Source organism: Megalobrama amblycephala, linkage group LG3, assembly GCF_018812025.1.
Source record: "Megalobrama amblycephala isolate DHTTF-2021 linkage group LG3, ASM1881202v1, whole genome shotgun sequence".
NCBI lineage: Eukaryota > Metazoa > Chordata > Actinopteri > Cypriniformes > Xenocyprididae > Megalobrama > Megalobrama amblycephala.
The window spans coordinates 17,458,704-17,472,199 of NC_063046.1; the positions used below are offsets into that span (position 1 = coordinate 17,458,704).

Consider the following 13,496-nt stretch of genomic DNA (forward strand, 5'->3'; position numbering starts at 1 on the left):
GACTTTATATCACAACTAAAAAGATGTTTGAGCCCTCTTTAATGTCCAGGTACAAGTCAATGTTGTTTCTTTGGTCAATTTGCACACTGTACATGAGTTGAAGCTCTTAATTTTGAGCTTCCAAAGTGCACCAGATTGATGCATTTAACCTTAAAATGTACAAAATTTTCTTACGGGGGTGCATGCCCCCGGACCCCCCTAGAGGAGGTATTGGACAAAAGTTCTAATTTCGTACAGTATAAACAGCTCGTGCAAAAAAATTTAAATAATAAATGTTGCAAATATTATTTGTGTTATCTCACATTATATTTTGTAATGTGATTTTTCAAAATAGTATAATAGTTTATAACAATAACAAACAATCCTAACAATTGCCTTATCTATATCAATAGACATGTGAGATTAAAGCATTAAAGCCCCCCACCAATTCCGACCGGCCCACCTGGAATATCATTTGGCCCACCTTTCATCTCATATCTGGAGCCGGGCCTGACTGTGAGTATCCTCAGGACAGTCTCTTCTCTTAGGGTACGTTTACAGGACAACAATGTACTAAAAAGTTTTTCCTTCCTGTTTTTCGCATACAGACAACGTTTTCAAAATTTCCCCATTCACATGGATCCACGAAAATAATTAAAAAATGCTGTATTATGCTGCCAGGCCAGTAGGTGGCGAGGTCACGTTGTGAAGTAAAACTACATGCCTATAGACGTAACGCGCATGCGCATGACGTCACCTTTTTCACAAATTTGCATTTTTGTGGTTTACACGGAAATGGTAATGGTATCGTTTTCATAAACTTGCACTTTGAATCCCGTTTTAAAAAGTCAGCCCCCCAAACACACTATTGTCGTATAAACTAATGGCAAAAACGCATAAAAAGTTTTCCGTTTTTAGTTGAAAATGGTGTCATGTAAACGGCCCCTTAGTCATACAGTTTAGCCTTAACTTTCCCAGCTCGCAACCAGCATACACCCAAGCGCCGTCTTGTATTTGCTCATATCGGGTGCTGTGTACATCATGTGCTGTTCTGATATGAATACATCAAAGCTCCTTGCCCTCACCTTGGCATCCTATTGAATGAGTATATCCTAACAAGGTGTCACAATCACTGAACTGAGTAATGGATCTACATCGGTGCAAGGTCTCTGCTTTTCCGACCATGCAATGTCATGCAGCGTGGCCTTGCTAGGCTATCTGTTTACGCTGAACCCTCACACGAGCACATGGCCTCTGTTGGAGCATGTCCCGCATGACATGAGTTATCACACATCCTGGGCAGTGGGCTATTTTAAACATACACAAATGACTATAAATGTGATTCTGCGCATCAATATATTGATATTGACGATGAGCCAGTCAGATTTAGTTTCACCTCATAACATGTAAGCGTCCTTTGTTGATTCATGTCTGAAATAGATTTGTTTACTTTTAGTAAATTTATATTAATAATGCATAAGTTATTACATATTTAAGATTATTATAATATATTATACTTTTTATAAGATTATTACTTTTATGTATATGACATTAAATATAGTATTAAAATGTATATTATACATTAAATGTATTTATATTAATTGAATTACACATTGAACAAATTAGTTTAATTATTTTTCAATTAATTTAAATAATTCATTTATTATTTAATATTATATAAAAAAAAAAATACTATATAGATGTATAAATTTAAATGTATGTGTGTGGTACAGTAATCAGTGCTTGCCAGATCTCCCAGTGCCAGTGACCTCTTAAAACACACTGAGCTGGAAGAATTGCTATTTCTAGGCAAGACTTCATGTAACATTCATGAAGCTCACCTCTTAGAGTCGTCGTGAGGAGTGTTTTTCCTTTTGAAGGATATGCGCTGTTTGTTGTGAAGTTGAGAGGGGTGGATAAACAGGGCAGACTGCTTAATATTTTAGTGCATTACTCTTAAGGGCCAAGGAAAGGACACTTCAGCAGCTGCAGCTTAGACATTTTTCACTTTGCACAGTAATGTTAGAGCCCCAAAGAGTGATAAATGCTCAGCATTTTACGGTGTATTTTTTACCCAGCTTTACTCCTGTTTGGGGATTTGCTCTCTGGCCTTGTTTTACTTTGCACCTTGTCCTTACCAGACGTGATAAAGCAACAAGCGATTAAAGGTTCCTCTTGCATGTTAATCTGAGTTTTTGTTCAAGTCAGGACTTGGTTTTCATACTTTTTAATGCCAGGGACCCCCTAGTATTTCTAAAATATAAAGACAGCTATATATATTTTCAGCTACTGTATATACAGACCTATTTATGCTGTGTGGAAATTATTAGACAACCTGTTTCCAACATTAAAAGAGTAGCTTTTGCATGTCATTGTACAAAACTAAAAGAAATTATTAAAAAATGTTATATATTTTATTATATATTAACAAATATTATATAGAAACATTTTTCAATGCTATTTTTTCAATTTGAGGTAGTGGTTTGGTTTTCTAAATACTTGAACCGTGTCTACACCAGAGCAGGCAGAAGCTGTCCACACTGGACGCAACAAAGTGACCGTTGCAAATCCGTTTTTTCTTTGTATCGGAAGTAGCGTGAGCATTTGAAATACTTGTGCTACTGATATATAAATCCATTGTGAATTGTAGTTAAATTCTTCCACTCTTGTACTGCAGATGGTTTAAGCTTCTGCTTAGTACATTGTGTGAATGAGTACCCAGAATGACAGAGAAAGTGTGTGTTTGTGTGATGAGAGAGAGCGATGAGAAAAGGGAGAGAGTGAGCTTGGTGGCAACAGAAGCTGGTCCAGATTGAATGTGGTGCTCTTGGGTTTAGTGCAAATCCTCTAGGGATCGTGGGCAGTGTGGAGGTCACAGGAGAGAAGCCCAGCTCTGGTGCTCTGCCTGCCAATCAGAGGGATTCACAGCAGCAAATGGGATCCAAGGCTCTCACTTTGGCCAGACTGCTCTCTGGTTTGGGGAATGAATTGTTGAGTGTGCTTTGCCAGGGAGCAAGAGAGCACGTGTATCAGCCAGACCACCATGTAAAAATGGAGGAATCGGACAGCAGGGCCTCTGTCAATCAGCCTGTCTGCCCTTTCGGAAAAGAAGCTGGCTATGGAGAAGATAGATCCTGAAAATTCACAATTGCAGTAGCCTATTTGTTTGGGTTTAGCTTTTTCTGTTTAAAAAAGCTGACCAACATGTACAGTGACCAAACACATTTTATATATATATATATATATATATATATATATATATATATATATATTTTTTTTTTTTTTTTTTTTTTTTTTTTCAAAACATTGTGAAGCTGTCTCTGTGAACGACTGAACAAAAATGTGCAATATAACGTTACATGCATTGCAGTGGCGCGCGGTCCATATAAGCTGTGAATGCTCTGCATACCCAAGCCATTCCTGGACTCGCTGATTAACATCATTAACACTATAAATTACTATAAATTCCTCTGTTTGAGGTGTACCATAAAGCCTGCATGATAAAATGTGTGTAATGCGTAACTGTCCGTAATTTATTTATTTGCCAAACGATGGTAATTTTCTTTAAATCTGCACTGTTATGTGTATATATGGAGGATTTTGGGTGTAGAGACAGAGTGACACGCGTCATAATCTGAAAACCACGCCCACCGGGGGGAGAAACAATCCAACAGTCCCCATTGACTTTATATAGCGTGAGGCTGCCTCTTCGTCATTTCTGTCTTATAACAAAAAATAGAACAATGTCTAAAAGCTGCTTACCCATGGTGTACAGCAAACAAGCTAAAAAAACCCAGAACTAAGTTTTTATAAGCTGTCGACCCCAAAAAAAGAATGTTTAAGGACACAAAAGTGGATACGGGCAGTGAGACAGAGTGCAACGGGTCATATTATTATAAGAACTACATTGGAGGGGAACATATTCAGCGACAGGTGAAATAATTCTTTGACATGGTTAAAAATAATGAATGGTTTTTTTTTGTTTGTTTGTTTAGCATATGTTGTCGCCAATTATGTTCCCCTCCAGTGTATTTCTTATAGTAATATGACCCGTTGCTCTTTGTCTCACTGCCTCTATCCACTTTTGTGTCCTTAAACATTCGTTTTTTGGGGTCGACAGCTTATAAAAGCTTATTTCTGGGGTTTTTTTTTAGCTTGTTTGCTGTACACCATGTCACGTAGCAGCTTTTAGACATTGTTCTTTTTTTTTGTTATAAGTCAGAAATGACAAGCAGGCAGCCGGTTCCCCGGTTCCTCATTGTCCCGCGTTCTCATTGGTTTGCTGGCCTATGGGGGATTCCATGCACTGGAAAAGCTTAATAAATTTATTATGTTATAAGCCTACTTATATTTAATTCTTAATAAAAATAATAAAAAAAACACTTCTGGCATATATTTAAATTGACACCTGCCATCTCTGATGTGTAGATGTGTGTCTTCAGCAGGTCTTCAGCCGATGCGGCGTACTGTAGGTGATTCATATAGTTTCATATTAGTGCCACTTAGCGGAATTACAAAAATATAACATATTTTGCAAATTGCCCTTTGGCGTGTCTCGCCTGACTCGACTCAAACCCAAAACAACAGCTTTTACGGGTACTCGTGAAGGCATCAACAGGTAAATGTAGGCTACTTTCAATAAAAGCTCAAACAAGGAATACTTTCAGCTGTGTTGCTATGTGTCATGAGAGTAAGCAACTAGGCAGCTATAACACTCCATCAAACGTAGACTGCACCAGGTGCATATTTAGCATAACGTGCCACCCAGTATATATTTTTTTTAATATTATTTAATTGATTTTGTTTTATCATTTATGTCATCAGATGCTCATAAATCAGATAAAAGCAGTTCAAGCAAATGTTTGTCTTTTTTTATGGTAAGTCTCTCATAGACTCCTGTACAACATAGTGTTTTTTTTTTTTTTCTTGTTCAGTTTTAAGGATTTCATAATGGGATTCTCCTGTTCTTACTGCAGTTGTGCATTTCAGACTCTTGTCTCTTCAGTTTGACAAGAGACAGCAGTAGGAAAATCAAACTGGAAGGTGATACACATTCCTTAAGGCCACAGGGGTTACATAAATCACCCAATGACAGGACTAAAACAAATCTCCCTTAGGCTTTTCCCTCAGGATCGCCTGCTTACAGTAGCTCTATGGATTTTGGCCCAAACAGAGAAAAAGTGGGAGAGAGAATTGTTACTGTCATTTTCTGATATTTTGTTCTTTGGATAGATAGAGATTTTTAGGAAAAACGTTCAAGTCTGATCACTTGGGATATCATTCATGTCCTTAGCAGTTTGCACAAACTGTGCTGGATGTTCTTATGCACCAAAATGTAATACATATGGTTAGGGGTTGTTTAAATCCCTTACCATAAGTATGAGCGATAGTAATATTGATGCTTGCCTTAGCAAGCTACACTAATTATGGAGAGGATTTTTATGAGAGTATTAAAGCTATCATGAGCAATATGTCCCGAGGGTTTAATTGCTCCTTGCACTAATTCATGCTAGAAGACACCTCCTGTGAGAGAAGAGAGATCCATATGGGTGTGAGCAGAAGAAACATTTCTCAGGTCTTTGATGCATGCACATTATACAGAGTCTAATACAGAGTTTTTTTTGTTTTTTTTTAAAGTCACTCTATCCTAGTGGTGAGAGTAGAGTTACGTAAGAACCTTTTATGATAAGCTTTGCTTTTAGTTGGGGAGAATTAGGGTAATCATGGACTAGTGATGACACCTAAGCTCTGATGTGTCCATTAATTGCATCATCAAATAAATTGCAAAAATGTCCCTAATTTACCCTGTGAAATCTTGATACTATATAACTTCCAGTTAGGTAGGCATTCCTGAACAGAAGCTCAAACATTAGTGCATGACTAGCAAAACAAAAGTCCTGGTTTTGATTCCTTGGGAATGCATGAATTGATAAAAATGCACACTACTGTTCACAAGTTTGGGGTTGGAAAGTCTCTTATTCTCACAAAGGCTGCATTTATTTGATCAAAAATGCAGTAAAAACAGTAATATTGTGAAATATTATTAGAATTAAAAACTTGTTCTATTTTAATATCATGGCTATTTATGGTGATGGCAAAGCTGAATTTTCAGCATCATTACTCCAGTCTTCAGTGTCACATGATCTTTCAGAAATCATTCTACACTGTAAAAAATTATTGTGATTTTAATGGAAAAAGACTAAAAATGCTACGGTGAAAAAAACAACATTTAATTGGTTTGTACAGTGAATAACTGTAATAGATCTAACCATACATTTAATGTAATTTAATTTACAGTTTTTGGAAATGAAAAATAACAAGTCATTGTATAATTTACAGTGAAAAACCGTAAATTGACATTCCCACAATTCCCTGCGTGACACTTCACAATTGATGTATTTTTGTTGAAATAACTGTTTCTTCTTAGTTTTTCTTAGTTTCTTCTAATCAGTTATGTACATTAGGCTTTTATGTTACATCTAATGTTAAATTAATGTTTTTAAATGCGTTTTTAAAATTTCACGTTTGTTATCATGATGGTGTTTAGTGTTTGTGTGAATGACCTTCTATATATTAGTATTGTCCTTCTCAGCTTGAGGAAAAGCTCCTTGTGACGAGCTTTGATTCATCATGTGACTCTCATCACCATTGTGTTTGGTGGTTGTCAGTGTATTACAAAGGTACAATGCAGACATTAGTACTGCAATAGGTTGCTAAATTAACATTATAAAAGTGAATGAAATATGTTTTGTTTTTTTATTATTATTGGAAATTTAAGTTATATCTGTAAAACCTAAAATGTTGGTACTGTATTTTTGCGGTAAATTTCTGGCAACCACAGCTGCCAGACTTTTTTTTTTTTTTTTTTTTTTTTACAGTGTGTGAAATAAATGGTTATGAACCATAATTATTACAATATAAATCTTTAAACTATATGGTTTTGAACTGTAAAATAGACAGTAAACTAAGTGCTGTCCCATAAAACCTAAAATGTTGCTAACATATTATTTACGCTAAATTTCTGGCAATCACAGCTGCTGTTTTTTTACCGTAAATTTTCGTTTTTTTTTTTTCGTTTTTTTTTTGTGCTCAAGAAACATTTCTTATTATTATCAATGTTGAAAACAGTTGTGCTGCTTAATTTGTGTGTGTGTGGAAATTTTGAACATTTTAAATGTATTTTACTGCATGCCGTATGATTATGTGCTAATGTCTGTCCACTGCAGGGTGCCACCTGGTTCAGATGCCCCTGCTGCCTCTGCTGCGACGGCACCTGCTGCGGCTGCAAGTCAGGGCAAACCATCACTGCGCAGGATCAAGGGCCGCATCCACAGAAGCAAGAGCCTAGACAGCATAGATCTACTGGACTGCAATGTGAGTCGATACAGTGCATGCGGAGATGATGTCATTCGGTCGTTTGTTTTTCACACGCAGAGTGGGAACTCCTATTGAGCCAGTGCTGAGAAAGTGTTATCAGCTTAGCTTGTTTGTGATGGAAGAACTGAGTTACAATTGCCTCCATTTCACTCTATTAATGGTGCAAGCTATAGAAGGATCGGTATGTGTATTTATGTAATCCTGATACTGTCATGCAGATCAAATGCATCCTTTACTGTACACCATAGTCAAATGTGATCTTGAAGCCCTAATTTTACCATAACCAAATCTGTCTTGAGATAACACTACATTTCCTTTTAAATTATGGTTATAAAGTAATAGTTAATCCAAAAATGAACATTTTGCAAATCATTTACTCACCCTCATGTCGTTCTAAACCTGAATGACTTACTTTCTTCCGAGGAACACAATAGACAATCACAAAGAAACCAAAGCCTTCAAACTAAAAAGCACCATAAAAATATAAAATATGTTGTCCATATAACTATAGTCCACAAAGTTCAAGTCTTCTGAAGTTATACAACAGCTTTTGCTTGACATACACACTGAAATGTATGTGTCTGTATGTGGCTGTGAACAGATCTAGTCAGTGAGCTGAGCTTAAGAACAGAATCAGTCAACTGAACTGGATCAACTGGTTCATTATGAAAAAAAAAAAAAAAATACTCAAATTATTTGTTTACAAACCAGACAATGCTGCTTCTCTCATGAACTTTCGAGAACATGCTAACTCGAAAAAGGAATTTCAGTTTAGGATTCAGTGAATAATGTTCTTTACACAAAGTTGTCGTATCACTTCAGAAAACTTTGAACATAGTGCATGAGGATGACTTTTATTATTCTTTTAGGACGCTTTGAAGCTTGAAAGCCTTTGTAGCCTTGAAAGCCATTCTTTATATATGCGTCTCCTTATGTGTGCTTTTTTGGAACAACACAGAAATAAATAACGGCAGAACATTTATTTTTGGGAAACTATTTCTTTTAAAGCTATCTTAAAATAATCCATTCTAACCTGAAAATAAGTGTTTGATCATGACTGTTGTCAGTGTACTCACTGCTTCCTTGTCCCGAGGTGCTGTTAAATATAGATGTAGATGTAGATGGAAATTCTTTCTTTTTCTTCCCTCCTGGGATTTACTTAACACAAGAGTCTAGTTTTTTGTTCAATTTGAGATGTTCACTTATACCAAAACAAGCTATTTTTACTCAAAGAATAACATAGCACCGCATTGTTCTATAATTTACAGCTACATGTCTAAATTAAATGGAGCAGTGGGGAAAATGGCTTCTGGACATAAATGTTCTGACCTCGCCGCCATTAACGGGCCACCAGCTCACTGACTCTTATCTCGCACCAGTCCATGAGGTCTACATGGCATCAGATCTCATGAATTGTTCAGTTTTTATTCAGCATTAGACCAGCACCGTGTCCACAGCAATTAGTAACGATTAGTCTATTTACCTTAAGACCTTCTTATTGATCCAAGACAACAATAGACATTTCAGTGGAGTGGAGTTCATTTGTAGCCCTGCATTGTACTACTAAATAATGTAAAATATATTTAGATTTCTGTGTATTCGCTGTCTTCTTTATCTTCCTTTACTAGCAGAGACATTATCATGACGCTGTGAGGTTTACAGACACCAAGAATAACAGTCCTGAGGACCCAGTGTCACATTAGGCTGTTTAAATTTTATTAGGCAGCAGAGAAAAATGCATTGGACAGATTTTCTTTTACATGCTTTAGCCCCGAAGCACAGGCTGACAGACACCAGCGCAGTAGGTGGCATGTCCCCATTCATATTCCTCACTGCCAGATGATATCAGATTACCGCTTTGATCATGTGATGTGCAAAGCAAAAGTGTGAGTCACGTGAGCATGTGCAGAACTTGCTGACGTCAGAAATGTGGAGGAGTGGTGCTATTAAGCACCAGAGGCATATGCCTGCGCGTATGTGTTTGTGAACATTTGCGTGTGGATGTGTGAGATCCCACACCATTAACAGACGAGTTAAATCGAGCTGACAGTAAAAGTGTCATACATGTGACCCAGAGCATATGACAATTGTTCAATGCGATCTGAAAATTTTTCACGTGGAAAAAATGTAAACATTCCATATGTCGGACCTGAATGGTTTGTTTTAGTGAGAAATTAGAAGAGTAATCTCAAATTAAAAAGGGTAAGCCGCTTGATTCAAGCCCTAAAAACCATGATATCCCTGTGAATCTGTGGTGAGCTGAAAGCCGCTTGCCTGGCCCTGGTCATCTCGTGCACTCACAACAGAGAGTTGTGTAGGGGGAGGGAGGTCTTTCTGGCAGCAATTCTGGCGGTTTCAGAAATCCAGCGTTGGGCTAATGTGTCACTAATGCACTGTAATATAGTGTTTTAAGAGAGCCTCCACAACTAGTGGTCTTCGACACAGATCACTAGTTTTAGATCACATTTATGACTCAAAATGACTTTATCACTACAACAGAAAAATAGACACCCACATGCCAACTTAAACACTGGCGGGCACCATTCAGAATTTAAAGGTCCCGTTTTTCGTGGTTTTTTGAAGCTTTGATTGTGTTTCTAGTGTGCAATATAACATGTGTTCATGTTTCGCGTGTAAAAAAACACAGTATTTTTCACATAATTTACTTATCTGTATACCGCTGTTTCCACTGTCATAAAAACGGGCTGATGACTTCCTTGTTCTATGAAGTCCCTCCTTCAGAAATACGTAACGAGTTCTGATTGTGCCAGCGGTTCCTGTGTTGTGATTCGACAGCAGCTTAGCGCATCTTGCCCGGAAAAGGTCACGCCTCTTACCATAACGTGGAGATGCAGCGCTCAGTGTTATTGTAAACATGTCTTTAATTTTACCCTATCAATTTGAGCCGGAATCAGACCCGGTGATTGGACTGCGGGATGAAAATAACAGCGTTTCGACGACATGGCGACAAACGCACTCTACAAACGCAACTCTTGTGTATTCCTGTGGGCGGAGGTTAGTCAAAAAACTGTTTTAGTGACGTCATTAAAGAAGGAAGTAGAGGGATGTAGTCCAAACTGGCCGTTCGATGTAGGCGACTTCTGTTAAATAAAATATCTCGCTTGGCATTGAACTTAGAGCTTTAAAATTTTACAGATTTTATTTATACTCTAACAACAACATTACACACTAACTAAAGTTTGAAACATGGGATCACGAAGAACGGGACCTTTAATTGAGAATGCATTTTTAGTTTAGAGGTAGCAAACAGTATGCAGATTTGCGTTTTAAATTTGAATGTAAGCAAGTAGAATTAAAGCTAACTGGAATTCTAAGAAATTTATATGAATGTATTTTTAACTTTTTGAAGTATGTCTATGAATATCTGAAGTTTAAATGTTTATAGTCGTAGGTAGGCAGAGGTAGATAGACAGACGTACAGATAGACAGATGTTAGACAGACAGGTAGGTATATAGGTGGGTAAGTAGATAAAGGGGTAGATAGGTATGGAAGTACTGTAGAGAGATGGGTAGGCATGAGTCGGTTAGTTGGTAGACTGGTAGATAGATGGGTGGGGTAGATGAATAGGTATGTAGACGTATGTATGAGATATATTTAAAAATATCCTTAGTATGTAGAGATATATTTAAAAATATCCTTAGTCCTCCAAGTTTTATATCGGTTGTGAATGAGGGGCCGCGTTTTGAAGACAAAAAGAATGCATCCATCCATCAAAAAAAAAAAAAAAAATTCCATATGACTCCAGGGGGTTAATAAAGGCCTTCTGAAGTGAAGCAATGCATTTTTGTAAGAAAAATATCCATATTTACAACTTCATAAATTCAAATAACTAGCTTCCAGCGGACAACCAATTGCAGAATAAGCAAGTCAACTTGCGCCAAATGAGCAATCCTGTGACGAGATGTATGACACAGGATGTATTGTAAGCTTGGACGCCTCTCGCGGTTCAAACAAATAGGGCTGTGCAACAAACTCAAGCTCCCCTTCTCTTATATCGAAATCCTCTGACATTTCTCTTTAAAAATGATCATTTTAGACTCATAATCCTTGACCGGTGATTTGTTTTGCTCTATCATCTGCGCCTCCGCATTCGTCATTACGTTGTGCGTCAGGTCAAAGGATACTCTTATGCCGCAAATCGACTTGTGCGTACGATGATTCTGCGTACAGCTAGTTATTTAAATTTTTAAATATGTTTTTTAAATTTTTTTTAAAAATACATTGCTTCGCTTCAGAAGACCATTATTAACTCCCTGGAGTTGTATGGATTACTTTTTTTATGGATGGATGCACTTTAATTACTCACCCTCATGTTGTTCCTCACCCGTAAGACCTTCGTTCATCTTCGGAACATAAATTAAGACATTTTTGATGAAATCCGAGAGTTTTTTTTTTAAAATTTTTTATCCCCCATAGAAAGCAACATAATTATCACATTCAAGGTCCAGAAAAATAGTAAAGACATCGTTAAAATAGTCAGTGTGACTACAGTGGTTCGACCTTAATGTTATGAAGCGACGAGAATACTTACTAGGGGAGTCGGTTTCCTACACTGTTTACGTAGTACACACAGTGCAGAGCTTCCAGGTTCTACGTCAGAACGCCGACTCTGTATTGGCCGACACTGTTTATGTGAGCAGCACAATGCATAGGAGACTGACTGAGAAGAGAAGAGAAGAAATTCGTTATTTTTGTTTTGTTTTTGCGCTCAAAAAGTATTCTCGTCGCTACGTAACATTAAGGTTGAACCACTGCAGTCAGGTTGACTATTTTCATGATGTCTTTACTACTTTTCTGGACCTTGAATGTGGTATTTAAGTTGCTTTCTATGGGGGATAAAAAAAACCTCTCAGATTTCATCAAAAATATCTTAATTTGTGTTCCGAAGATGAACGAAGGTGACAGAATGACAGAAATGTAATTTTGTTGTAAACTAACGCTTTAATGTGATTATTGGTGGTTAGGTTACAATGCATTACCATGCGCGCCCCATTCTAGATTGGAGTGTGGATCGCCATAGACTGAATGTATTCGTCGTCTTGACTGCATGCACCGAATTGATGGTTCGGGATGAACACATGTACCGTTACACCCCAAAAAGATAGATGGATGGATGGAATGGAAAGTGGAATGTAGCCACTGCTTTCAGTACACATGAAGAGAGATCACACAACCACAGATTTGTAAAATATTTAAGGGTCTAAGATGAAAGGCAGGTGGCTGCAGCCCTCATAAAAAGGACGTACAAACACCTGTACATGCAATTACTTTATACAGATGGGCCACTCTGTCTATTCTCTTAGGAATGCCTAGGTGCTTGATGTAGTCTTTAGTCATTTGCTTTAGCCATTTGTGGAATAATTAACCTCTCCTCCCCTGAGCTTCGGCAACTGCCACTGCTTTTGTTGGAATGATTTTTCCCTGTTGACATGTAATAGCAGCAATGACCTAGAGAGTTTGCCCGTATGTGGCTGTGTGTATTTGTACACGTGTGTGAGTGCCTGATAGAGGGGCAACCCTAAAGTGACAGCCTGATGGTAACCTGGACGTGAGGAGACTGTATAGTAGCTAAATTTAGAAATGGTCTCATTCCAGTTCAGATAAGTTAATTCATTATTGATGTGAAGGATGTAGATGGGGCTGATGGCCAGGGAAATTTAAAGCCTGTCTGGCCTCTAATCCAGGTCTGCTTAAATTAATAACTATAGATGACCGATCATAAAGCTAATGATGGAATGGGGAATATGTCACACATGCCTGGCTGAGAGTATTTATTTGGATGATAAAGATCAATACTAAGCTTTTCTCACCGAAAGAAGAAATGATGCTATATTATGATCCTAACATCATGAATCATCTTATACATTATGCAGCATATGCTACACATGCTGAGATGTGACATGCTGAGAATGAATGACTTTGGTAGAATTTTTTTTTTCCAGGCATGAATAAAAATCAGTTAAATGGCTTCAGCAACAGCTTTTTGTTTCTCACACCATTAGCATGAATTGCTTGATAAATTACATCTTTTTTATACATTGTCATTCAAAAGTTTGGAGTTGGTATATATAAAATACTTTTAAAAGAAATTAATACTTTTTATTTAGCAAATATGCAT

The 13,496-nt window shown here is 37.3% G+C and overlaps 1 protein-coding gene across 10 annotated transcripts in view; it reads left to right on the top strand.

Annotated features, from left to right (window-relative positions):
* Positions 1 to 13,496, top strand: part of tjp1a (tight junction protein 1a) — a 143,285-nt gene that overhangs the window by 13,964 nt on the left and 115,825 nt on the right. For all 10 annotated transcript variants that reach the window (XR_007184112.1, XM_048184348.1, XM_048184351.1 and 7 more), the window contains exon 2: positions 7,206 to 7,353. Coding sequence is in view for 9 of the 10 variants with exons in the window: in XM_048184348.1 (XP_048040305.1) it covers positions 7,206 to 7,353 (148 nt within the window). In the remaining variant the exon portion in view is untranslated. The remainder of the gene's footprint in view (positions 1 to 7,205; positions 7,354 to 13,496) is intronic.